Genomic DNA, 27649 nt, shown 5'->3' with positions numbered 1-27649 from the left:
TTCCCTTATTATGTCATCTTCAGTGAAGCAGGTAAAAGTTCTGGAGTTGATTCCAGGAGTGACATTGTCAGTTCACTGTCAGTGAAGCAAGCCATCGTTAGGCGGAACAATCCAAACAAGTTAAAGCGCAACTTGTTCGTTTCATTTCAAATCCATTGCAGCGCTGTATAGAGCCAAAAAGAAGAGAATTGTGTCGATGTGCCAATATTTATGGACCTGACTGTATATGACTTACATGGAAGGCAAAGATGTGGGTCACATGCACCGTGCAATGTAAATGCAGCCTCAGTTTAGTGCTCTGACTTCAAAGCTGGGGACAGAAGGTTTGGCATTTGAAGTCAAGAACAAGAAAAACTCACCATCATAGCACAAACTCATACAGGGTGGTCAATAAATGTGCTTTAAAGAAATGAAATAAGCACAAAAGACTCCCAGAAAAGAAATATATAGCTAAGCAGCACAATCCAGAACAACAATCCCTAAGAACCAGACTAAAAAAACATCAAAATGACAAAAAAAAAAAGGGTTTGCATCTTGCATTGTTGACCTTAAAAAGGTCAACAATAATAATGTAATGATAAACTCACTTTCACTCATTCATCTGCAACTGCTTTAGGATTCCCCATGAGGGTCACAGGGGGCGCTGGTGCCAATCCCAGCTGACATAGGGGTGAAAGGTGGGGTCAAGCAACTGTCCACTCTCACACTTTTCCATTTTAATGGAATTGCAGCAGTAAAGTAGTGTTCACTGTACTTGATAATACTGACGAACTCAGAGTAAACTGCATTTTGTACGTGTGTGTACAGAAAGGATTTTAGCAGATCAGTAGGATAGGACGTGAGAATGGATTTTCATTTTCAATAACTGTATTATCTTCCTAAATTCATTTATAATTTAGCGAAATACATTTGGATTTCAAATGATCCTTAAAATGCATTGTTTTGTATGTTTACTGTAACAGAGGAGCAAAAATAAACCACGACATCTCGACTTTTAAGAAGCTGACACACTCTAAATCTTTAAATATGATCAAAACAGATGATCTGGATGCATTAACTGATGTGTCACATCTCAGTCACTGTTTCTAGTTTGTTTTGTGGATCAATGGAAACGGAAAAACGCTGTGTTGGTGAGAGAATTTAGTTTCTATATGGCTGATATCATGTAGGGATGCATGATATGTGCATCAGTTACTGTTTTTGTTACAAATCAAAGTCTACCTGTTTAGTTTGTAGCTTATTTGAATAGAAAGACCGGGGAATCGTATTGGTCTATATTCATGACGCTACATGAAAATGAATGTTCCTCCACGCATTAAAACCTACGGCTTAAAATTGCTGACTTTTGATTGTACTGCATCTGTATTCTTTGGACTGCACTGTAACAGCATGCCGTTTTGACACTGAATGACACACAGTGGTTTTTGATAATGCCACACAAGCATCACTTTGCTTTTTTGTTCATGTTCTGTGTATAAAAATTGGCCTCCCTGTTGTTTTTAATCACTGGCTTCTCATTCTTTTGTGCTTTTCAGAATTCAGACCATGAAAATATGAGAGCAAAATGCTATGTTGGTTTAGTCGGGCTCTGCAGTGGCTCAGTTTATGATTCTCAGTTTCTTATTTAGAGCAAGCACAAGGTGATAAATAAAAGTGTTTTCATATTTCATCAGCTAAAATAACCTCCTGTGTTACCTCCTGCTGTATGTCCAGGTTAAATGTGACATTAGAAACAAACTTTTGTTTGAAATATGGATACGATAACGACAATCAGACCGTTTCTCCCTCAATTTAACTGTTACTATTTGTTCAGAAAAAACTACGCCAATATACTTAAGTTGTATTGTAAACCTTATCTTAATCCCCATTAAACACCAACAATCAAACAAAAACAGCACTTTCAGTGACCCATGTCTATTTACTGGGAAAAGTCCAACAGGCTATAAAAAACATTTATTGGTTCAAAATGGTTTAAACATATAAGAACGATAAAATAGATAGTGCAGTAAAACTCTCTTTTAAGTTTTAACTTATTCCAACACATTCGTAAAAACTCAATTAGACGTGTGACACTGTGACAGGAACAGTCCTGGAGCAAATCACAAAGTCAAAGTAGTCATGTTTCATTTGTGGGAAGAAGAAATCCTGACATGGTGGTCACTGACTGTCTGATGTGATCAAACTGCCGAAGTAAGCAGTCACAGTCTTCAGCTTGTTATTGAGAAGGTTCTGCTCCACCTCCACCTTTCCTCCTGCACCAGCCAGAGAGGCGATCTGTGGACAGACAGACAGACAGAGATACTCCATGAAGATCACTGAAGTTACTACACACGTGAAATCTATTCATTTAACTCAACTGTTAGTCAATTTGAATAATCTGGTGAAATTTATTCCTGCATCATCTTTCCAAGTTCTGTCAAACCAAAAGGTGACGCCACACGTTAGGGCTTCTCATGACATATTGTTTTATGATATAAATCACATCAACATTTCTTTAAGGCTAGGAAATATGGCCTACAAATAATATCTGGGTATTTTTAGGGTAAATGTTCTTCTCAAAGGAGAGTGAGTGACAGTACACTGTAAACAGACATGATCTGAAAATACACTCATGACCTTTCATTTCGTCGTAGCGCTATCGATAGGTATCAGTTCTATTTTTGCCGTAGCCGCTGCTGAACCGCGTAAATTCTAACAGAGCAGTTCGCACCAGACAGGAAAAGCGACGTGATGTGAGAGGTAAAAAAAAATTGTATGTGACAGGTAAATTTGTGTATGTGCAAAGTAAAAGAGTATGTGAGAGGTAAAATTGTGTATGTGAGAGGTAAAAAAGGAATTATGGCCTACACGGCCCCCCATACTTAATAATGCCACCATATTGACACATGCACACACACATACACACACACCCTCAAAACATACAGACCTGATCCATGTCAGCATTGCGAGGAAGGAAGTACACAATGTTGTCTGATATCAGTTTGGCCAAACGAAAAATCTGAAACGTGTCAACAGTTAAGGAAAAAACTAGTAAGTAAGAAACAGCTGTTTATATTAGCTGATATTCTGTCCACATGATGAGGCTTCAGGACAGACAGGCTGTCACTCATTGACATGTGAACAGTTGATAACACTGTCCAGATCAAGAGACTTAGAGGGATTTAAGTTGTGAAGACTGATGTGATTAAAAAGACAGTTTCTCTACTTTAAAGCTCTACTTTATATAAGCAGGTAGTTAGTTTAGCTGACTATGACATCCTTTGTTTAAACCTATATCATACTACTACAAAAAAGGATATCCATCAGGCTCCATCATGGTCCTAATGTTAAACACGTCAGCAGTCAGGTAGTCTGGTCCTCCCCATGGAGGAGACAGGAAGACCACATCACCACGGAGACGAGGCGCCAGCTGAAGGAAGTCACCTTGCAGGAAATCGATGAGATGAGATACGCCGTAGACGTCAGCGTTGTGCCGTGCGAGGTTCAGACGCACGGGGTCGATGTCAACAGCCAGGACTGAGAGAAGAGAGAGTGCAGTGTGGGGCTGCAATGATTAATCCATTATCAATTGATTTCTAAATGTATCATAAACTATTTAGATGAACGATTCATCGTTTTTGAGTGTTTTGAATAATAAAAGCAAGTTTTCTTGCTTCTTAAATGTGAATATTTTCCGGTTTCTTTGCTCCATATAACAAAGATATCATTGACACCAACTGAAGAATCGTGGTTTGTGGACAAAACAAGACATTTGACATTTTACAATAACACATAATAGTCATAATTTAAAATTTCCTGCAAACTTTTTTTTTTAACAAAAACGCTGTGGGCCGCTGGTGGTGGGCTACCCGAGAGGTCCTACCACCGGCCTTAGCAGTTTTTCAGGGGGAAATCCTGGTATGCACTCTAATTGTAATATATACCGCGTTCCAAATATTATACAACTTACATTTTTTCTCAGATTTGTTCAATAATATTAAAATTATACTCTAACTGTTGATGACTTAAAAATGATGCTGACTGTCATTTGCAAAGACTATATACGAAAAATCAGAGAAAAATATAATTTGGATAATTTTGAACCCAGTGTACACACACCTTTTATGTTTTTTGCAGTTGCTCCATCTATTCTCCTCATTGCATTGCTTTCTTTGCTGTTTCTTTTTTTATTAAAGCTCCTGACTACATTTATTTGAAATTAACTTGAGTTACTTTAGTTTTTTTTAACTATATTTGTCTCAACAAGGTCGCACAGATTACACACACACACACACACACACACACACACAGGGCTGACCTCTCTTCCCAGTGAGGGCAAACTGGATGGCGTTTCCTCCGACGCCACAGAAAGCATCAATGATGAGCTGCGAGTCACAGAAGCTCTGCTTCACTCTGAGGGCGATGTGCTCAGCAATCCTCTCTGGTGTCACGGAGAACCAACCCTCTGCAACACATGCATGCTGTTACACAGGTGTGGACAGCAGATGTATACATACTTTGCCTTCATTGTACCAAATAAATGAAGATAAAAAAAACAAACTAGAAGCTGTAGAGGGCGCTAGCATAGAAATCAAGCAGGTTTTCAGTCTATAATAATACATTTTAAAACCAATAATGCATCCCTATCCTTTAACTTACAATTTTCTTTTACAATTTTATTTTTTTTTGCATCGCAGTTCTGAAAAAATGTACAACTCTCCTTATGGCACTGAATAAATCACTACTGTATGATGACCAGGTAGATTAAATATTATAACAATGGAAATCTACCATTAACTTATTTTGATGTGCAATACAACCATTTAACATCCCATCCAAGTGTCATAGAGATGGATTTTCTTTATTTAACATGCTTTATTTGGTTCTTAAGGCAGTGAAATGACATGTTAGGAGTCTGACCTCTGTCCAGTTTGATCCCTTCATCAAAACGAGAGAAGAGTCTGTAACGTTGAGCCCAGTATTTGGCCAGCTCAGGTTCAGCTGCCATTTCTGCAGGGACCTGCTGCTTCTTCCTCTGCTTCCTCCTCTGCTTCCTGGTCTTCCTCTTTCCACCTTTCACACTAAGTTCTGCACACATTTGTTTATTATTACACTGCACTACTATGATCATGTGACACATGCTGTGCCCAGTGCTCACCGCTGTCATCTTTAGCTTCCTCACACAGGAGGAAGTCAGGGATTTCTGGACGCGTCATCTCTCGACCAGGCTGCTCCTCCTCCTCATCCTTCCTCTCTGTATCCAGAGTGCTGTTCTTCCTCCTCTCTGCATCGGAACTGTACACAGAACTACAGCTCTCTTCTTCCACAGCCTCTTCACCTCCTCTCTCAACACTCTCCTTCTCCTTCATTGTCCTCCTCTTCTTCTGCTCTTCACCCACAGACAGAAGAGTGTCCTCACGTTCCTGTGATGTCCTCTCTTTCGTCTCAGTCTGCTCACATGGACTCACTTCTGTCTCTGCCTGGCTCTTTCTGAGGAAGTCCTGGACCTGTGAAGGAAACACGATTCACGCGTTAGTTGTAATGAGTGACTGAGTTCAGAGGCTTGAAATGGTTTGTATTTACTGCAATGTCAAGCTTTTCTAGTGTTGACAACATAAAACACAACTTTACGCGGTGCATATTATCACACATCATTTGCAGTTGCCAGGAGTGATTGAGGTTATGTTTGTTTGTCAAAGACACAGTGGAACGTAGACGTGACTGAAGAGAATGGATCAGGATTCACAGATAAACCTGGGTCACCAAATACATTTCCAGAAAGTTTTCAACCCTTTAAAGCAGCTGTATGTAAGAAATGTATTGTACTAAGCAGGGGTGTGATCAATTAATCTGTCAATCATTTTCTCCTCAGAGTGTCAAACCACAACAGGGAAGTACCTTGTAGAGAGTGGAGCAAACCGGTGACTGTGTGTCGTCTGAGAAGCGGGTGTGTTTGTTGATCTTGTGAGTGACCCTCTTAGTCCACCTCTGACGCTTCGGTCCAGCACTGTCTTTAAAGCTCAACACACTGTCGAACCTGGACACACGCACATGCACACGCACACACGTTTACATGTTGTATTAGTACTGATGTTGCTAATCACTAATGCTGTACCGATCAAATAAACACAGAAATGATGTAAATGTCAAGTATCCAGTTTGAATATCATCTCTATTGTTTTGATATTGTACATATATACACTTTGACCATTAGGATCACTTCACTAAAAAAAAGAGCACAATCAAAATATATATACTGTACAAATGGAGATGGAATGATCAGACTCACATGGGCTCTGGATTGCGTTTGAGTCCCAGTTGATGCCAAGCTTCCTCAGTTGTCAGGTGAGGAGTCTCATCCACATCCAGCTCATGACTGAACACAAAACACTGAGTCAGGACTAAAGTAGAACTGCAACAATTCATCAGGAATCCATTACTAAATAATTTGTCACTTTTTTTCCCAACAGTAACCAGTGTCTCTATCAGTGTGTGAGCTGTGAGGAAGTGATTTTATTACGGACATAATACATGAAAATCACCTGCGCTTGATTTTAGCATGTCCTCCTCCTGGCGGTTTGTCACCATCATCATCATCATCTTCTCTGTCTGACATCTTATTCACTGAGCCTCGCTGTCTGTCATTGCTGCCAGTAGCGTGCTGGGAATCTGAGCCCAAACATAGCATTGGTGATGTTATTAATATTCAAACTGGAGGTCCAAGATAAGATGACATCTGTGAGTATTATAATAATGTACCATACCATGAATCACATGTATTTTTGGTCAGAATAACTGTTATATGAAATAAGCTTTTGTGGCATCAAAGGTGTGTTTTGCAACACAGGAAAACATTTTATGAAAAAAAAAAAAATAATAATAATAATAATGTATTCAAAATATTTCCAGAATCAAAGTATATTTAAAGTTTTTCCTTTCTTTTTTTTAAAAGGTGCCATATGTAAGAATGTGGCCAAAATGGTTACTACATTCAAATTCATTTCGTTTTCTGACGTAACTGGCAACCCGTGGTTGCTCGGCAGAAGAGACTCTACTGACTGCAAGGATTGGTAGACGGCGGTAGGTGGCGCCACATGCCAAAACATGATTTCAAAACAAAAACATGATTTGCGGTCTGCAAAATATATTTTTAATGCAAATATTTTGTCTGTACTGTTGTTGTTGGTGAGTTCAGTTTGTTATATGAACATTATTCCTGAGTCTCTGTGACATATTAGGAGGATTTTATGGTCAGTTGCTTTAGATTTATTACATAATGCACCTTTAAATTTGAATACATTGTTGTATTTTTTGAGTTCAGTAGAAAAACTTGAATTTGTTATTGGGAGGAATAAAACTTTTGGCACTGATCTGCTTGTATACTTAGTTACCCTTTAACAACACAATCAGTGCAGAGAGTGCTTTTAATTTCAATGTGTCATAGTCACAAGTTTCCTGAAATATTACCACCAATCGTTCAACCACCTTTCAAGAAAGCATCTGAATGAAATATACATCCCAAAACTTTACTTTGATACTTACGAGCATGAAAAACACAGTCGGAGCTATTACCTGTATGTTTGGCTGTGTTCTCTGGGATGTTGTTTGTGGGTTGTTTGCAATCCTTCTCACCATCAGAAGGAGAATCAGAGCAGCAGAACTGTTCCTCTGACTGCACTGTGACATCAGCCACACTCACACACTCATGTCTGTCTTTGTCCGAGTCCGCCACACCGCTCTCACTCGCTTCTAATGTGCAGTTCTGTTCAAACTGGCCTTTCAAAACGTCTATGTTATCATCAGCTTTCTCTTCTTCTCTGTGTTGGCTCTCAGCTCCAGTCTGTCCATCCTTCCATTCCACTGAGCCTCCGTCCATCACTCCTGCAGCTGCTTCTCCGCCGCCGTTCCCAGTACAGACAGACTGGTCAGTGGTCCATCCCTGTGCAGCCCAGTAACAGTATTGCTCCCAGTAGGAGTAGTACATGTCTGCAGCATGTTTGTCCCACTCGGCTTTAGTTTCCGTGCTGTCCCATGGAGCAGTCGCTGTTCCTGGATCCTCTGCCAACAGCAGCTCAGTCTCTGGGTGATTATTCAGCCAGCTGCTCCACAGAAGAGCTTCACCCTGTTGAGCTTCAGTGCAAACACAGCAAACAGAGAGGAAACGCATCAGCAGCAGCACTGAATGGTTTGATCTGACTTGTTTTCATCACTGTAACATATTAACGCTAGAGATGAGCTGACACAATACTCAATTTCATGTCCTCCTTCTTACCCCAGTAGGTTTCCCAGCCAGTACTGTGGATCCCTGCTACTACTTCTCCTTCTTCCGCCAGTGGATCAGACACTTCTTTCTTTTCGGCTGAAAAAAACCCAAAACAAATCAGAGGTTACCTTCTTACAAAGAAACAATTGGTGCAATTGATGTCTAATATCTGTGGAGGGAGGTTATAAAGCATAAGATCATGTTGATATAAACTGTTAATAACTCACTTAATACAGAACTATGAGGAATCTGACTAGGCTGCTTGGTTTAATAGTCTTTAATCTCATGATAATCCTTCTGTTTAGACATATTCGTCATGTATATGATTAAGTTAAGTGATTCACCTTTGCTGTTATCCTGCATCTGTGTTTCATCTTTCTCCTCTTCATCTTCAGAGATAGTGTCAGTCTTCCTCTGTGACCTCTTGCCCTGTCACATGACCAAGAACAGGCTCATTCAACAGCAGCAGACGCAACAAGTTCTCTTAGTCATTTCAGTCACACTTGTGTTCACACCTGTGGCCAATCAGAATCGCCAATAGGGCTGCAACAATATCCTTTAAATGACAAGGCTGGGCGATATGGCTAATACATAATATCTGGGTATTTTTAGGCAAAATCCTGATACATATTAATAATAAGCCCTAATTTCCAATGGACCTACTAACAGTCTGCATGTCTTAAGATGGTGGGAAGAAGCTGGAGTATGTTCAACCCACATATAGGTAAAACATGTGAAGGACAGGATTTGAACTAGGGATCTTCTCGCTGTGAGGTAATGGTGCTAATCTGGATATTTCAGATTCAGGGAAATATAGTAATAACAGCACACAGACATGCAGGGATTCAGCAGCAGGTTGGACTTACTGCTCTCTTTTGGCCAGAGGAGCTGGTGAAGGCTAGAGGCAGACCCATGCTAGCCATCAGCTGAGCCTCTTCATCCAACACCTCATCCTCCTCATCCTCCTCCTCCTCCTCCTCACTGGATTCTGTAAGTATTACACATAGCTGTTACTGATCTAGGGCAGTGGTCAGCAACCGGTGGACCAGGGGCCAAAACCTGGCAACCAGGTTGCCGGGTTGATATTAAAAATACATTTTAATTGAAATTAATATAAATTGTAAACAAATGTAAACAGTTTTAAGACGCAGGTAACAATCTGTGGCAAATGCAAATTACTTTTTTATTTTTCTAAACCAACACCGGTCTTAAATTTGCCATTTTCATAGAAAATTGTTATATAGTTTAGCTGAGAGAAAAAGTTTAGCAGAAAAAAAAACAGGTTTAGTCTGATGAAGATATGATGCTTTGGCCCAGTATTCTTTGTATGCTTTGAAAAATATTGGCCCTAGGAAAAATGTACTTGGCGACCCCTGACCCCTGGTCTAGGCTGGACTTGGGTTTCAATCGGCACCTGGACAAGCGTGCGCTGCGCTGCGGCCCGCCAGGCTTATAATACACTGGGGGAAACCCTGGTTGGATTTATTATTTGCGCAATGAGCTTACACTTCAAAATACACTCTGGAAGAAACGTGGCAGTACAAGACCGTGTGGCCTCCGTGTGGTCAGTACCCGATATGTACCTGGATTCACAATCAGTTCTGCACGTGCAGCATGGTAGACGACACAAACTACCCAGTAAAGTCCATTTAAATTTTTAAAAATGCCAGGTTTAGTGCTGAAACAGAGATATTTCAATGTGTACTTTTTTAAATTTAATTTCCAGGTCTTTTTTTTCATGCCCGCTGCTATCTTTACTAAATATTCATGTGAAGGATGTCATTTTTGTGTTGACATCTCATTTAACTTTCCAGATCTCTTTGTATTGCCCTTTCAGCCATTCTCATCTCTGTTCTCTCTAGTCTCTTGTCAGAACTGTCGCTCAGACATGAACCTTGTATTTCTTAAATCTCCCTCAACATTTGGAATAAAGTCTCGCACATGCACAGAGTGGATAGGGCAGTGGTGTGAAAGAGGTTTAATTCTGCACATTGACCCAATAGTGCTCCCAAATACTGACAGTCTAAATAAAACTAGTCGTCTTCTTTTTCTTCTTCTAATACTAATGGGAGGAGTAACGCTGCCCTTCACGGGTCCAAGATCTTTATCCAATACTAATAAGGACGTTAAATGGGGATGCACAATACTGGACTTTTTGCCTACTTATACATATATGTTTTTCTGATGTCCAAATGCAGAGATTAATTTGCCTCGTCTGTTGTGAAATTAACAGAATGAAAATACTGTTACATTAGGTAATAAAACAAGACTGTTGCCAAATGTACTGAGCACATAAAATGTTTATTTGAAGGCCGAGAATATTTTTGATGGTATCACATGTGGTGAACTAAGACTTGACTTATGACCAACAGTAATACGTGACTTTGAGATGCTGACAAACAAACCTTGGACTGCAGCGTGGATCAGCACAAAGGACAGCAGTCTGTTGTCAGAGCGGTACAGCTCCCGGTCCCTGGACACAAGAACACAACACAAATTCAACATGGCATCAACATGTCCCGTCACCATTATCCAGAAAAAAACAATAGTGATTCATGATATTACTGTAATCATTGTAAACTAATATGTAAAACTGTTTTTAGGCATGTGGAAGCAGCTCGTTTAGTGATACATCTGTTGCATTTCCACTGCACTGCACGCTACACACCAGTGACTTAATTTCATCACCTGCCAAGATTACACCTCCACAACGGACGTTATTCTTCTTCTGCAGTTCAATGTACGCAACCGGAAGTAACCGGACTAGTGCCCGGAGCAGGACGATCTGCTGTTCAGGAGAACCGTTGTTTACGTAACAGGACCGGGTTTTTTCAGAGATCTCGCTGAGCCCGAGATTACAATAAAACACAGAGTTCTCAGCAGTGGCTGAACTGTTTGTTTTGAACCTTCAGGGCTTCTTAAACAAGGTAATGACGCAGATACACACTAAAAAAACAGCGTTAAAACAAGAATCTTTAATATGGTTATAATAAATCATGAGGTTGTGCTACCACAGACAAAGACAGAAGGCTGAACACTGTGAACAAGTGCATAGTGCATTCACCCACAGCACACACAGTATACTTATCACAACAACATTTAACCCAGTTAGCTTTAAACAGAGTAAAGGGGCAGGAAAAGTATTTCAAGTGTGTTTAAGAGTGTTGCTGGTTCCGATCCTAGGATGGGTCAAGGACTGGTGTGCTCCTAAGCAAGGCACACAATCCCCCCTTGCTCCCCAGGCACAGGAGCAGTGGGCGGCACTTGTCTGAAAGAGGGTGATCCAAACTCTTCCAAGTAGGAAATACATGAGAAGAGGCAGTGTTAAACTCATCTTTACAATGTGTAAGAGTTCATCTTCATCTTTAAAGGTGAAGTAAGTAGTTTATAGTGCCATCTAGAGGAGAGGCTGAAATTTAATTTAAGGACAGAAACACAAGTGAAACACATGTAAGCCACATAAAACAGATTGGAGCCAGTTGAAGCTGAAGTGTGAACGAACTGAGAGAGAGAGATCAGAGATAGTAAAGATTCTCACTGAACGAAGGCTCTGGAGCAGAGACAGTGAACGCTCTCCTCCTGCACATCCGCGTCTTCCCAGCTCTGCTTCCTCCTGCTGAACAACAGCTCCGCCACCACCGTCACTCTGCTCCTCTCCGGCATCATGTCGAGCCTCAAACACACACACACAGGACACAGTTCAACCCTGACCCCGGAGGAGCATGGCTGCGCTTCATCACAACACTTCCGCGGCGCCACCGTCCTTTCAAAATAAAGGCGGGGTGTCATCACAACCGTTGCGGAAATTATGCAGGGTTTCATTTTAATTTCCCAATAATGTCACGACTTTATTTTAACACATGGACCAGTTTTGTATGACTTTGGTTTCTTTTAATTGGTTAAAAAATGTTCTGACTTTATTGGAATGTTCAAGTTTTATTGTTATAATGTCTTTTCATCCCTGACAATTACTTAATTTCTGATGATCTCGTGAATTTCCCTGTCATGTTGATCATTATTATTATTATTATTATTATTATTATTATTATTATTATTATTATTATTATTATAGTCAATAGTAATAATAATAATGATACGTAAATTTTTATTTTGAAGAGTGCATATTTGTAACAGTTCTTTGTTTCCTGCATGAATTTTCCATGAGTGGAACTAATCATGTACGGCTCTCGTTGTTTCCCCCGGACATTGAAATGCAACAATTCAGTGTGTCCCGCTCAAAGAGCTCCGGGGGAAGTTGTTGGCCAACAGGTTTATGTGTACCATTTCATTTATAGCGGTATGTGCTGTTGTAAACTCTCGGAAGACGTAGTGACTGTGTGATGTGAGGTTTTCTGTGGTTTGTGTCGCTGTCGCTGGCGTTTTATCGTTACGTATCCTAACCCTCGGTTTAACTGGCGCTGTTACGTGGACCCCGCAAAGTCAGTCCAGACATTAATGAAACCACAGATAACATGCGGCAACTCTAACAGACCAGACTGGATGTCGTGACTCGTGAGTTATACTTTTAACGTATTTCCTCAAGGAGTTCTACTAAATGTCATTGAGTAAATACACAGCGTTTTGTGGTGTTGTTTCAGTCACCTGTAGACTCTATCCTGAGGCTGACAGCAGAGCAGGATGTCAAAGACTGGGAACCAGTCCTGCCTGATGGGAGCAGAGGACCCACTCTCCTTCCTGGTACGACACTTGTCCACGTTTCCATTTACTACTGCCTGTTACATTCTGAAATTATGTGAAATTCATGTAGTTAAAGCTACGGTTTATGTTTTTGTTCTGCAGTTTAACCGTGTGAATGGTTGAATAGTGTTGGTATCCACTGACTTAAGTGTTTGAGCATGAACACTGAACCCTAAACAGCTCCTCATGTGTGTTATACTGCAAACTGCTGTAGTTACTCAAAAATAGCACACTGACTGTGTTGTCTAACAAGATACTGCTTTTTGCTAAGGCCACATTAGTCCATAAAATGATTAACAAACAATGTTGATAAATGTCGATCAGTGTTTTTCCATATCTCAAAATTATGATGATCTTAAAATGAGAAAATAATCCACAGATCGATTTTGAAATGAAAAATGAAGTCACTAGAACATGAGCCGAGGTTACTGGATTTAAATGAGATGAGAGACAACAAAAAATAAATGTGTGTTTCATGTGCTGAGGTTTTCTGACAGTAGCAGAGTAGAGTGAGTCATCTTTTAACTGGAAAGTTGTGGGTTCCATTTCCGGTTCTGCTCGTCTACATGCCGATTGTATTGGACTGTATGGCTGAATGAACACTGTGAATTATTGGAGAACTGTGGTGAGCATGAAAAAATATAGATATACAGATATAAGTTACATAAAGTCTGATTTATTTCCCTAGACACGCAACGCCAGTGATTACTTGTAAAGTATGTGAACTAGTTGCATGTCTAGCAACCCCTCAGGGGTTTTAAGTATAGGCTGAGCCTCGACACCAGGAGTGTTAAACTCATACAGAGCAGTCTGATCTCAAGTGGGCCAGAGTAAAATTAGATTTTATTTTTTTATTTATCTCAAACACTTGGCATACTGTGACAGAAAAAAATATATATCTGAAAACTTAAAAATAAAGCAGATTAATAAATTCTGTCATGCAAAACAATATAAAGTAATAATAATGATAATAAATAAACACTATGCATTCGAGAAGGAGCAGGCAGAAGCATAATGCCTTTTTGGTCCTACTCCCACTTTACAATATCATATAATTACACAATTAATATGTTTATATACTGCAGCCATGCTGTATAAAACAGTATACACCAATACAAAATAAAATAAGATATACATATACACACATACTCACACAAACACATACCTACATACATTCAAGTTTCCTCATTTTCTGTTCTGGTCAAATAATATTAACCTGGCCTTGTTGATAATTTAATTTGTTTTATTTATTGTTTTCCATATTCCTTTCACATTACTTGTGTTATTCTCTAGTAATTTATTATAATAATCCTTCTTATATACCCTCATAATATAAGTTAATTTGTTTTTATATTTCTTACATTTTAACTCGGCTTCTTTCGTTCTGTATTTTATAAATTTCCTATGTAGAATATTCTTTTTTTCATGCATTTTTGCAGAGCCTTGGACATCTTATTGTTTCAGTGAACAACTTTTATTATATAAATGTATAAATATGTCTAAGAATAACTCTAAGAATGAGTGATAAGACCCAGTTGTATAAAGATAACTTTCTTCTACTTGTGAAATACTTTACAAAACATGTTAGGAAGTCGCAAGACTTGAATGTTAATTCAATAGGAAGAATAAATCTCTTTAAGATGATTTGGCTACTGAAATTCTTATTTAAATTCCAAACTATTCCTATAACGCCTCTGAAAATATTCTTTAAAGAGCTAAATTCAATAATTTATTCGTTCATTTGGTCAAATAAAGCAAGTAGATTGAAAATAAAACTTTTGTATTATCCAAGAGCAGAAGGGGGTCTTAATCTCCCTAATATTACTGTTAGCAATTTTTCCAAGGACAGTGTGAAATCAACAGATTTTGTCATTAACGGTACATTAAAAGCCTGGAATAAGCCTGGGTTGCTAGGGTTGGATCTGTATAACTTATTATTAGTATTGAGGGAACCATTGAATATAATAAGACAGATGATATTCTGATGTAACTTTGATTTTGATGAAATACTATGAAACTTTGATTGATGAAAATTGCTATTTTTTATTTTTTGTCTTTTTGATGTACTTCCTGGTACCTAACTATGAAGACCCACAGAAAGTAATAATATATATATATATATATATATATATATATATTTTTATATATATATTTATATAACTACATAATTGTAAACATCGATATTTGAAGTTTCAATCCAGCACCTGCAGATGATTGAAATGTAATTTGTTCTTCTTCCTCAGGTGTGTGTGTTCCATGCATTGGAGGAATGGACCGGTCTCGGTCAGGTGGAGGACTACCTGAGTGTGTTGGAGTACCTGCTGTGGGTCTTCACTCCTCTGGCTATCGTCTTCATCTTGCCATTTCTCATCGTCATCTTGATTTACCTGTCTATACTCTTCCTTCACGTCTATAAGGTACGCAGATGCTCCTCCTACACTTTATGAACAGTGAACCAATGTTCATGTCATTTACCATTTACATTTTTAAAACCACTTTAATGATAAATGATTCCTATCTGACAGGCAAAGCCTCTTCAGCTTACTTACTTTTGGGGAGTTTTGCTATCACAGTTTTGTAGAACAGTGAAGAATGCCCTGGAGTCTGTGATGAGTTGAGTTGAAGGACATTTCAGTATACTTTGCCTAAAAACAGAGGCAACATCAAGACTGGCATGTACACAGTCTGACACTATCTCCAATTCTAAACAAGTTTTGCCATTGTCATTGAGATGAGCATTTGCAGTGAAAGTCTTGTTCAGAAGCTCAGCCTTACCTTTCGCCTCACTGTATGTTATACATATATGACCATCGCTGACTAGTGGAGGGACAGAGGATGTTTTGCTGCTGTCAGTCACTGTTTTGACAAGTTTCCACCACTGCTTATTTTCTGCATGCTTGAGATTCTGCTCTAAATGCTGTGAATACTGCACCTGGGCATGACGCACAACACACCGACACTCTGCCTTATACTTGATATACAACGCCAACGAGTTTTGACCAAAAGTTACAGTGCTGTTGCTGTTGGGAACAAAGACCCCTCTGTTAACATTCTCGATCCACTTCTGGTAAACTTTGGAACACTTTTGAAGCCAGATTGGCTAGGGTCGAGGTCATTTCAGGAGAGGAACTCTGTGACTTGCTTAAACACTGCCATTTCAATGGTCTTAGAAAGGAATGGGAGGAGAGAGACCGGCAGACCTGAGTGGGAGTGAGTGAAGGTTTTTTGAGCAGTGGTGAAACCTGAGCATGTTTGAATGCAGTAGGAAATGTACCTGATGTCAGTTAAGCATTGATCACATGTGCGATTGCTGCTGTGACAGTAGGAACTATGGATAGCAGGAGGTTGGTTGGGATGGGGTCCAGGGAGCATGTAGGTAGGACACTACATGAAATGAGTTTAGAAGCCTCACTCTCTGAGAGGGGTAAATTACCAAAAAGATGCAGTAGGACTTCTGCATGCTGAGTATGTAGTAGGATTGCAACATGTTGGAGGTTTGGTGAGGCCCTTTACTGGAGGAGCAGTGAACTAACTGCTGATGGCTGTCACTTTGTCAATAAAAATGACTCAAGGGTGTCTGCTGTCAGGTTGGTAGCAGGCGATGAAGGCGGAGCGTTGAGTAGAATGTTGAAGGTAGAGAATTTTTTCCGTGTGTCAGTTGTTGTGATTTAAGGTGATAATTGGTGAGAAAATATGAGTATGAATGATTAATGTTATTAATTAATTATATTACTAATTTTCTTAAGAATATCAAAAACGGTGCACCACTCCTCTCAAAGCGAGGAGACTTAACGACCTTAAAGTGTCTCTCGACTATCAGTTATCACTAATCAATAATAAGCATATTAATATTAACTAGGATTACATTTAAGAAGGGAAGGTGTGAGGTCGTACACTGGCTTATTTCAATTAACCTTGTCACAAAAAAGCAAACACAAAAGACCGAAACAGTACTTTAAGATAAAGGTTAAAATTTATTAAAGCATTAAAGTTGATTAATAATGATAAAAACTAACATCAATCCTCTAATCTAAACTAACTACTGATAAACTGTTTGAATTATGTACATAAAAAGGGACATTGATATGGGTGTAGAAATGTGTGTGTGTGTCTACTTGCATGAATAGCAAAATGTTGCGTTTTTAGAGGGTAACTGTCTCCTGCTTTAGGCTGTAATTGTAATGTATGTAATTGTAGGCCTCATTGTGAGGATATTTTGGTGCCAATGCAATTTCTTTTTGACGTGTAGGCCTTCATGAATAATTTCAAATTTCCTACATATCCATTTGTGGAGTCAGTGTTTGGCCTTTTCAGACTGAAAGTGTAATCCGGCCCCCTGAGGTCTCACTTGAAAACAAAGGGTGAAATTGGACAATGTCCCTGTCCAATTTCACCCTGGCATCCCTGGTCTAAGTGGATGTTCATATCACCTAGGACAATCATGGGGCAGTCATGCTCGTGAATGGTGGAGAGCACGGTGTCTAGCTCATCGAGAAAATCTCCCAGATGTACTGGTGGATGATAAATGACAATCATGTCACAAACTCTTGTTAGTTTTTGAGTTATCCATTGACAAAAACAGGCAAAAATAACATTTGATTAACATTGGATTGTTGAAATAAAATGTGTGGATGTTAAAATATGTTGCTGGTTCAATCAGAAGCTTATGATTCTTGATGTTTGATTCTAACAGAGGAAGAATCAGCTGCGGGAGGCTTACTGCAACAACCTGTGGGATGGAGCCAGGAAGACACTGGCTACTCTGTGGGACGGACATGGAGCCATATGGCATGGTAAGACACTGTGGACCTCCTTCATCAAAACTGGCCTTCTCATGACATCTTGTTTTTTTTATGCAGCACATCAGAAATATAGCCTGAGGTTGTTTCAGAAAGTAGCGACGGATAGAATACTTTTTTATCTATGTCTGATGAATATTAAGTGAAATACATATTTTATTATTTTCTTGATGTCTGAAATTATGTTTTTTTTTTTTTTTTTTTCATTCTTTATGAATTGCTATTGAATTGTATTTTTGTTTTAGTCTTGAAATGGCCCTTTTCTACTATAGTCCCGGACATGTCTTCTGCTCTTACTGTGCCGAGCCGGTGGAAATGCGCCAAAAGTCCATGTGGGCTGTGCACATTGTGGTACATGACTCTTGAAAGTAAAATTAAATTAATCAAATTCAACATTTTTTATCTGCTCAAACCATTAAGATACTGTATGAAAACTATAAAGCCACATCACTTATGTCAGGGTCACAAGGGCTGGATAAGTTGGTTGTATTTCTTTAATCAGGACCGGGGACCCTGATTCCATATATCATATAACAATGAGTTTGTGTGATTGCTGGTTTTAACTTCACAGTCGACATGAACAACTCCAGCCCAGGGACGTTTGGCCTGCTCTGCAAAAGCACAAGCCAAAAGACAAAATAACCCAAAAATGGCCCAAAGGTCTATTTTCTGAAATGATGGTACATGTACCATCATTTCCAGCACCCACGTGTGGTTTGTTAATTTCTTTTTCTCTTTAAAAGCGTTTAAGGCCACAGAACATATCCTTTTTTTCCTCTGTAATAACACGTAAATCATTCAACAGGCTATGAGATCCATGGACTGGAGAAAATCCCTGATGAAGGACCAGCACTCATCGTTTATTATCATGGAGCCATTCCCATCGACTACTACTACTTCCTGGCCGCTGTTATCATCCACAAGGGGCGGACATGTCACTCTGTCGCTGACCACATCCTCTTTAAGATTCCAGGTTTCATACACAAGCACACTTACTTACATACATACATTATGTCAGTCAGAGGTCTCAAAGTTGATTTCATGCAGCACAGCACTTACTATGAAGTTATAATGAAAACTGACCCATGACTTCCTCCAACACGTTGCGCATGTGTTGTTTTGTTGGCATAAACAGCGGACAATATTTAAAGTATTATAAAAATTGTATTATAATATTGTTATAATAATACTACATTAAGTTATATTTGTACATATTAAATTACATTCAACTTTTAGATTTTCGGGGAAACACCAATTAACATTATTAAGTGTTTTATATTGTTGATAATTAAAAAAGTAGAGGAAAACAAATACTCTCAAGTACAAAGAGAGTGATTGTCTTTGTGTCCCTGTAGTTAAATGTAGCCTTCTTTATGTACTGTTAATATGCCAATCATACACAGTACCTGAGTGGGAACACTGAAAAAATAAAGGCCTTTACACACAGGGGGTGAGCCTATGGAGCCCCTGAAGTGACATGAGAAAAAAAAAATATATTTTTTATTCAAAGTCGATTTCTGAAACTTGAGCTCTCGAGTTTGTTTTGACTACCAGCTGCTCGAACATTTTACTTTTACAACTTTACTAGTGTGTTTATCTGTTTGTGTCTTTACAAATACGTGTGTTGCATCAAAATAACCCCCATAACAGCTGAAACAACAGCATTTGATTTCAGTATGTGACATGTAGCTAAATTATTGTGAACATTATCACAATTAAGTTATCATTTTGTGATGCAAGTAAATTACACAATTCAATTATTAATGCTTGAACTACCGGGAATTACGTACCTACTACAACTATCATTTTGACTGTTCTTACTTAATTTGCCTACTGCCTACCCTGACCACACGTCACTGGAGATTTTTCCCTGATACATGGTGAGTGATGTGCTGTCACTAACAGCGGCATTTACGTCTTTGCGCACGGGGAAGCTCTTCTTATTTTATTCACTGTGCCAACCATGCTGCTTTTCTTGGCTTGCAACTTTTTTTGCCAACTCAAGTGAAGTAAAAAAAAGTTATCTGTGGTGATATTCCTGCCCTATAGTTTGATTATGATAATACCATTGTTTACTAATGCTTTTTACTTAGAGTTTCAATTTATGCCTGGATAATTACCTGAATTAGTGACAGTAGAAGCAGGAGTACGAGACTCCAGTTTTTTTGCGAACAGGGAGAATCTGAATCGCTGTCAGAGCTGAGGTCAGACGATCCCACGGACCACTCACTCCCTGAAGCTGCATCTCCGTTAGACTCAGCCTCATTCATGCTCTGAAGCAGTGGCGTAGGCAGAAATAATATTTTGGGTGGGCCAGTACAAAAGTGGGTGGGCCATCTTTGCCCAAAAAAAGAACTCTATTGCATGACACAATTAATCATTTAATTGAACAAAGTGCCAGTAAACCCTAACAGTAATATACATTATAACATAGGCCTACATCAGACAGAATTCTCGCCTTAACTATGATGGCAACAGATTAACATTAACTATTAACAGAAAATTTGATCAGCACACTGCGTCAGTACCATGGTCAGCTCATGAGTAACAGAACATTTGATCAGCACACTGCTTCAGTACCACGGTCAGCTCATGAGTAACAGAACATTTGATCGGCACACTGCTTCAGTACCACGGTCAGCTCATGAGTAACAGAACATTTGATCAGCACACTGCTTCAGTACCATGGTCAGCTCATGAGTAACAGAACATGCGCAGGTAATACACATTTGCTGGAAAATCAAAGCAAAGAATGAAAACACTGTGGCAATGTATGAATTATGAAAGAACACAGCTTTAATTTCTATTAAATTGACCATATACAATGAAGTCTGGAGGAAATTTGGCTTCTGTGCTAGAAAAAAATGAGCTACTCAAAACAATGAAATTAAATTCCTTCACAAGAAGATATGAAGCAGTGAAAAATTCACAACAGACCTACCTTTGCTTGTTTCATGACCTATAAAACAAGGCGCAAACACCTGGGTTGTGCATTGAATACAGGGATGATCTCATCGTAGTCCAAAGAGTCACAGAGTTCCTTTTCAAACGACCACACTGCCACACTTGAAAAAGTTTGAGCGGCTGGCAGTCAAAAGAAACTCGAGATCTCGACTTTGAAACTTGAGATATACTTTTTTTTTTCTCATGTCACTTTGGGGACTCGTTATGAGCCAAACACATAACACACAAATCCAAAATACTGTAAATAAAGTGTGACATGTAAATAACAGTTGGGTTTAGACTACACTGTCTCTCAAACAAGATGCATCATGATTTGAAGATTGTAAAATGATCTATTGTCACACAAGTCAGTGATTCTTTACATGATCCATGTTACTTTGCCATGTCATGAACTTAAGTTGCATTACTTTTGGTCCCCTAAAAAGTGGGAGGCACAGATAGAAAGTGTTCTAATTCCTACACCATTCACCTGATGTAAATACCCTCAAATTAAGGCTGAAAGTGTGCAGTTAAAGCACATCTTGTTTGTTTATTTCAAATCCATTGTAGTGGTGTATAGAGCCAAAATAAAGACCACTGTGTCAATGTCCCAATATTTATAGACCTAACTGTATATTTTACTTTTCTCTACTTTAATCTCCCTGCGTCTCTATGCTGTCCCTCCAGGCTTCAAGTTACTTTTGGAAGTTTTCAGTGTGATCCACGGTCCTCAGGAAGAGTGTGTGCGGGCTCTGAGGAATGGTCACTTGTTGGGGATTTCGCCAGGAGGAGTGCGCGAGGCTCTGTTCAGCGATGAGACCTACCCCCTTCTCTGGGGCAAACGCAAAGGCTTCGCCCAAGTTGCCATCGACTCTCAAGTGGTGAGTCGTCTGCAATTCCTGAAAAAAACTGCTGCGACCCCTAAAGTTGCAATAATTGTAGATTCACATAATCAATTCCTTCACATTGATGTTACTTATGTTTTATGTGTGTACGTTTCTTGAATAAATAATTTTTTTCTCCTCATATAGTGAAGGACGTTCTCCATTCTAATCTCCTCTTTCCTCTGCTCTCTCTGCTCTTTCAGCCAGTCATTCCAATGTTTACGCAGAATGTGCGGGAAGGCTTCAGGTCTCTGGGAACACTCAGTAAGTGAAATCACAAGATAACATTACAAGTGATGGGAAATTAAAATGTCACTCATTATGCTCTATATGGCCTCAGATAATAATTACATCCCAATACGTTAATTATGTGACAGTCGATTTATAACAGGACAATCTTTCTCACTGATGAACACAGGCCTGCAATGATTAATTGATTACTGCTATGATAAATCCTTTACTAAATTAATCAAATAAAAAAGAATATTTTGATAATTGATACATTGCTTTGATGATGTTGTTGTTGTTTTTTTAATAATTAAAACAAGTTTTAATTATTAAATTATATATTTTTCTTCACGTTATGATTTAGAATATAATGTGCAGTGTTCCCAATGCATGGAAATACAAACTATTATAAGGATTGTGTGCTTTATTCACAACACACTGCTATTATTTTGAACACAACTGTATGTACTATAGAAAGTATTTTTAAAGCCCAGCTTTTTAAAATGTTCATGCTCTTGATCTGATAGATGTGTTCCTTGTAGAAAATCAACTGACTTTTCCTTTTTTAGCTTTGCAATGACTCCCCCTTTTCATTGGATCGCTCAACCCATTTACATTCAAAGACACCGTTTTGAGTTGGGTTTTTGCATTTTGTCCTCTCAACATCTTCCTTCTCACTCACACTTGGCACACAAAAAACATTATGAACTAAAAAGAACAGAACGTTCAGTCTGATAGCAAAGGCCTACTCTCGATAAGCCTATGTCCCTGTTGGAAGGGGAGGCGAAAAAAAGGTTCCCTTGCCTTCTACAACATAATCCTGCAGAATGTCTCCACCAGTGTATTTGTTAAATAAAAGCCTTTTTGACATTGGGAGGAGAGCCGTTTTATTACCTCTAGGACAATTATAATTTTTAAATGGCAATGTAACCACATCTAGGCGACACAGGAGTGAAAAAAGAAAAGAAAGTGTCAGATTTGCTGTGCACAGGGTGAGTTTCTGATACTCGGCCTGCAGTATATTTATTCTTGTTTATTTGTTATATGATTATGTGGTGTGGGCAACCGGACTGGACAGGGGGATGAGGAGTGGACAGACAAGGGAAGGGAAAAGATGGGGGAGTGAGTGGGAGTGAGGGAGGGAGGGAGAGAGAACGATGACAATTAAAGTGCTATAAAAGAGGCCGAACATACTTGACAGAACCAAACATAAACAACATTAGACGAACATTCATTTGTATAACAGGTATAGTTTCTAGTAATCGTTAACGACCACATTAAGGGAGGGTATCTGGCTTACAACAGCTATATCATTTTAGATTTATCTTATAGTGTAGTGGAGTGTGTATGTGTGTGTGAGCCATGTGATTGACAGGCCTCTAGCATCACTGACCGTGAAGATGCATTCACTGACATCCAGGAAATGACAATACAAAGTTCGCTCAACATGATACAGATAATAATAATGCCCCCCCCCCCCCCCCATTTCCTATCATTCATTTTTCTGGGAAATAGTCTTGATTAGATTTCCCAGGAATCCCATTTCTTGAGATTAAACCCTAGTCTGGAAGGATTTTGTTTAAGAAGACAAAAACTAACCAATCTTATTCTTGACCTCATGTATAATCTGATAATGTGTTAGAAAGCCTCTTGATTTGATGATACCTGCACTCTTATTTGATTTCTCTCATATCCTCTCTTGTCTATGGCCAGGATTTTTCCGCTGGCTGTATGAGAGGTTCCGTCTTCCTGTAGCACCCATCTATGGTGGATTTCCTGTAAAATTCCGCACCTTCCTTGGGGATCCCATCCCATATGACCCCAATATAAAGGCTGCAGAGCTGGCAGAAAAGGTGAGCCTTTCTTTTTTTGGTTGAGCTTATGTGAGGAGTTCCACTATTACATACAGGACATACAAGGACATACAACTGAGGGACAAATCCTGCCCAGCAATATGTTCTCATGTTAAAGGAACGTGTGGAATGCTTGACTGATGCAGACCCTTGTTTTAGTATAAATGGGTGCATGGGCGTCAGAAGTATGGAGAGAATTTAGTTCCTTTATTATTCAATCAAACAGAATAGATTTGAAACCAAAAAAGAGATTTGAGAGCAAGAAAGAGGAAGTGACAATCCAAAAACATTTTTGAGATTGAAACAGAACAGGTTGCAATTGAAAAAAAATAAAAATATGAGAGAATATATTTATTAAAATTCAATCAAAACTAATGTAAGTAAAAACATACGACCATTTTGCTTATAAATAAGTCCTCTTTGCTTTCAAGTTGAAAACGTTTGCTTGCAAATCAGTCTTCTTTGTCTATGCTGGTGGATGAGAGAAGAGCTTCTATTGGTTGGTTTTATCTGGCTCCAGCACCAGCTACGTCTTCCTCATTACACCCACTTCTCTCTTGTGCTGAGCTACTACAACGATGGGCTGTGATTTAAAGCGGACGTAGACCGGAAGTTTCCGATTAACGCTGTTCTTTATTGTGTATCTGCGTCATTACCTTGTTTAAGAAGCCCTGAAGGTTCAAAACAAACAGTTCAGCCATTGCAGAGAGCGCTGTGTTTTATTGTAATCTCGGGCTCAGCGAGATCTCTGAAAAAACCCGGTCCGGTTACGTAAACAACGGTCCCCTGAACAGCAGATCGTCCTGCTGCGGGCACTAGTCCGGGCACATCCGGTTGCGTACATTGAACCGCAGAAGAAGAATAACGTCTGTTGTGGAGGTGTTTCAGGAGCGACAGTGTCTTCTGACTCTGGGTCTGACTCCGGGTCAAAGTCATAAATAGGGACTGCGGCGGGGAGTCGTGAAGAAGCTATTTTTAAACATTGTTAAAACAAAGTTTTGATAATGAGGAGCAGTGCATCCACCGTTCCAGAGGGGGGAGCTGAGGGTGTGATGAATATGTCACTTCCGGGTACTGGCCAATAACAAGACAGTTGGAAAGCCTCTACGCTGGCTGGCCAATGAGTTTACATTTTGGATTTTGGATTTGCAGTTTGAAAGTGAGTTGAGCCCAGGATTATTCACCAACAAATAGTATATATAGTTGTCAGTTGTTCAATAATTGAGGCTTCATAACACATCACACATACTCATAACTGGCCAGCACTCTTCATCACTCACATCAGCACTCTGATGTCAGAACTCTGCCTCTGAAAATGCCTTTTTCATTGTTAAATTGAACTAGATCTTACGTGACCTTGGGCTAATATAGAGGCTGTGTAACAAAAGAACAAGGTTTTAGTAAAAGCTGAACACTTTGAGATGGCACTGGGACTGACTGACTTTACCTCATCCAGCACTGACTGTTCACCTGCTGTAGCGATACTTTATGCATGCGTGCTGTGAGTTGCTATGAGTAGGTATTTAATCTAGAGCAGTACTAGTAAAATCAGGGAAACACAGCAATTGTTCCTGATGATCATTAAGCCTGAGTTAAAATCCTTTCATAGTCCAGGGGCCTCATTTATAAAACTGTGCGTAGGACCGACGTCAAAATCGGCGTACGCACGAAGCACAGAAAGTGCTTACGCACAAAAATATCCTGATTTATAAAACAGTGCGCACGCACGTCCTACGCTGATTTCCCTTTATAAATCACAATCTACTCTAAATGTGGCGCACCTGTTTGCGGGTCATACCACGCCTATATTTGCCGATAAATATTCAGAGAAACGCCCCTCATAAATATTGATTCATGACTGAAATCATGCCGAAATCGGAGAGAAAGGCCAAATAACGTAATTTCACGAGGTGGAAATACTTGTCGGGGAGGTGGAGAAGAGGAAGGCTTTATTGTTTGGTGTTCTAGAGTGGCAGCATGTGGCGGATAATGTCAATGCTGTTTCATCAGAAGGTCGGAGTGTGGCCGAGGTGAAAAAAAAGTGATCAGACATTAAAGTAGACGCAAAAAAGCGCCTGGAGTCACACAGGCAGAGCGTCTGTGCCACGGGCGAGGAACAGGCCAACCGGAGCTCACCCCGCTGGATGAAAAACTGGTGGGGATCATCGGGGAATCCCTCCTGAGTGGAGAGGTGACGGAGGTTTAGGGGGACACCCATGCAGGTGTCGCGCCAATGTAGGTATCCCCAACAGAAAGTGTTGCCGCGGAGGCGGAGAAACAGTGGTGCGCTTGCTTTCACCCAAGTAAATTAAAACAATTGCATTGTTTAATGATGTATTTTATGTATACTTCACATACTACTCTATAACCTCTGGCAAAGATATGGGGGGAAACACATTAATTCAGACTGTTTACCTGTCTGCCATAATTTGTATCCCCCCATATTTTTGGCTAGAATAGAAGAAAGCTGTTAATAATACCAGAGGTTATAGACTAGTATGTGAAGTACACATAAAATAAATCATTAAACAATGCAATTTTTAGTTTTAATTTACTTGGGTGAAAGCAAGCGCACCACTGTTTCTCTGCCTCCGCCTCCGTGGCCAGGGTGAACACTTTCTGTCGGGGATACCTACATTGGCACAACACCTGTCGCCAGAAACCCGAGTGTTGTGAGCACTTGGAGCGGGACTGGCACGGCGTGGTTTCTGCGGGTGCTCCTCTCTAAGGATGGGCCCAATGCCGCACACAGATCCAAGAGGACAGCTCGTGGGAGTCGGAAACGGCTCATCAGCCACTCATCACTGTTGGCCAGTGGATCTAGCTCGTCTCGGAAGTTCCGCTCCCTCCGTATCCTTCCGTTTGCCACATCCTCTAACAGTGCCAAAGCATTGTGCGCCATGACGCATTGTGAGTACCTGCCTTTATATGCCCGTCGATTAGGTATCTGCTACACGTGTTAGAATTACCCTGATATCAGTGAATACATAATTTGCCCTACTGTTGTCTTACTATTGTCCTAAATCATTATGTTTCCCGTGTGCACTCCAGGGAGTTAGTTTGTTTGTTCGTTGTAGAAATGTAGTTGTTTTTATCCATTTCTTGCAAATAAACTGTTCATATATGAGAGGTAATATAACTTATAATTTATTTCACACGATCAGTTTCACACATTTCTCCCGTTTCTTTCTTCTGCCATCAGTGGCGCAGTTTCGCCTTACCCCAGGTATGTGCGTACGCATGGGTCAGAGTTGGCGTGGAGGACCGCACATTTTCCCGTCAAGTTCTCTTTTTATAAATCCCATGGTTTGCGTAGAGAGTGGCGTACGCCTTCTTTTGTGCGTACGCAACGTTTATAAATGAGGCCCCAGGCCTCCTCTAGATATTCACAGAAACACACGTTTTATTCACAGAAACACTACGTCCTTGTAGCGAATGCTGCTGACATGGCTTTTTTTGTGCAGGTGCAGCAGGCAGTCCAGTCTCTGATAAATCAGCACCAGCGGATCCCAGGAAACATCTTGAGAGCCTTGTTGGAGAGATTCCGCTTGAAACCCAAAGGTCATTAACATCAGCAGTACAGTGTCGGTGTCACACCAGCTCAGACTGACAGCTACAGTCCAAGTGTGGTCACTGCTTTCTCACCTGCTGAGGTTCTTTTTAAATGTGTATTTGTGCTTTACTTTGACTCCCTGACATCTGATTATGTCCAGGATGAATCCCGACGTTGTGATATTTGACTCGATGTCTGTTACCACTGAAAATAATAAATGAAAAGATAGTAGATATTTTTTTATTTTGACATGATGTGATTGGTCAAAGCCATTCTCAGTAATTCAATCTATTTGTTGAAAAGTGTTAGACACACTTGGTGAGAATCTTAATATGGATTAGTCATTTATTTGGGTCCATCACTGTCCATGTCTATGAAGTGTGGTGCCTGTGACTGCACACTGTTGCATGTAACTGTAAACTGTTGGAGCACTTTGAACGTACACATCT

General features: G+C 39.7%; 2 protein-coding genes across 2 annotated transcripts; one reads left to right on the top strand and one right to left on the bottom strand.

Annotated features, from left to right (window-relative positions):
- Positions 1 to 2002: 2002 nt before the first annotated feature.
- On the bottom strand, positions 2003 to 11916 carry tgs1 (trimethylguanosine synthase 1). The gene is made up of 15 exons (XM_083907945.1): positions 11781 to 11916; positions 10648 to 10715; positions 9109 to 9230; positions 8587 to 8671; positions 8252 to 8338; positions 7552 to 8109; positions 6522 to 6648; positions 6269 to 6355; positions 5878 to 6016; positions 5138 to 5486; positions 4900 to 5067; positions 4298 to 4444; positions 3300 to 3516; positions 2927 to 3005; positions 2003 to 2274 (listed from the first exon to the last, which is right to left on the bottom strand). Exons 1-15 carry the CDS (start codon positions 11906 to 11908, stop codon positions 2158 to 2160), a joined length of 2478 nt encoding a protein of 825 aa, XP_083764071.1. The 5' UTR covers positions 11909 to 11916; the 3' UTR covers positions 2003 to 2157.
- Positions 11917 to 12675: 759 nt separating this feature from the next.
- On the top strand, positions 12676 to 27365 carry tmem68 (transmembrane protein 68). The gene is made up of 9 exons (XM_083907792.1): positions 12676 to 12754; positions 12841 to 12940; positions 15184 to 15357; positions 17634 to 17733; positions 18545 to 18712; positions 21370 to 21563; positions 21770 to 21830; positions 23508 to 23647; positions 27112 to 27365. The coding sequence occupies exons 2-9, from the start codon at positions 12881 to 12883 to the stop codon at positions 27214 to 27216; spliced, it is 1002 nt and encodes a 333-aa protein (XP_083763918.1). The 5' UTR covers positions 12676 to 12754; positions 12841 to 12880; the 3' UTR covers positions 27217 to 27365.
- The last annotated feature ends 284 nt before the right edge of the window (positions 27366 to 27649 follow it).

The sequence above is a fragment of the Microchirus variegatus genome, assembly GCF_963457635.1.
Source record: "Microchirus variegatus genome assembly, chromosome: 21".
Lineage (NCBI taxonomy): Eukaryota > Metazoa > Chordata > Actinopteri > Pleuronectiformes > Soleidae > Microchirus > Microchirus variegatus.
Note: the sequence above shows the minus strand (reverse complement) of the source record. Positions and strands in the feature narration are given on the sequence as shown.

What these genes read in the sequence shown, in the direction of transcription:
- tgs1 (XM_083907945.1), bottom strand. Translation starts at nt 11,908, where the DNA reads ATGATGCCGGAGAGGAGCAGAGTGACGGTGGTGGCGGAGCTGTTGTTC. An exon ending in TTTGCTCCACTCTCTACAAG is followed by an intron (nt 5,487 to 5,877) that starts GTACTTCCCTGT and finishes TTTCCTTCACAG; the next exon opens with GTCCAGGACTTCCTCAGAAA. An exon ending in AGGGATCAAACTGGACAGAG is followed by an intron (nt 4,445 to 4,899) that starts GTCAGACTCCTA and finishes CATGTGTTGCAG; the next exon opens with AGGGTTGGTTCTCCGTGACA.
- tmem68 (XM_083907792.1), top strand. Translation starts at nt 12,881, where the DNA reads ATGTCAAAGACTGGGAACCAGTCCTGCCTGATGGGAGCAGAGGACCCA. An exon ending in AGGACCCACTCTCCTTCCTG is followed by an intron (nt 12,941 to 15,183) that starts GTACGACACTTG and finishes CTTCTTCCTCAG; the next exon opens with GTGTGTGTGTTCCATGCATT. An exon ending in TTGCCATCGACTCTCAAGTG is followed by an intron (nt 21,564 to 21,769) that starts GTGAGTCGTCTG and finishes CTGCTCTTTCAG; the next exon opens with CCAGTCATTCCAATGTTTAC.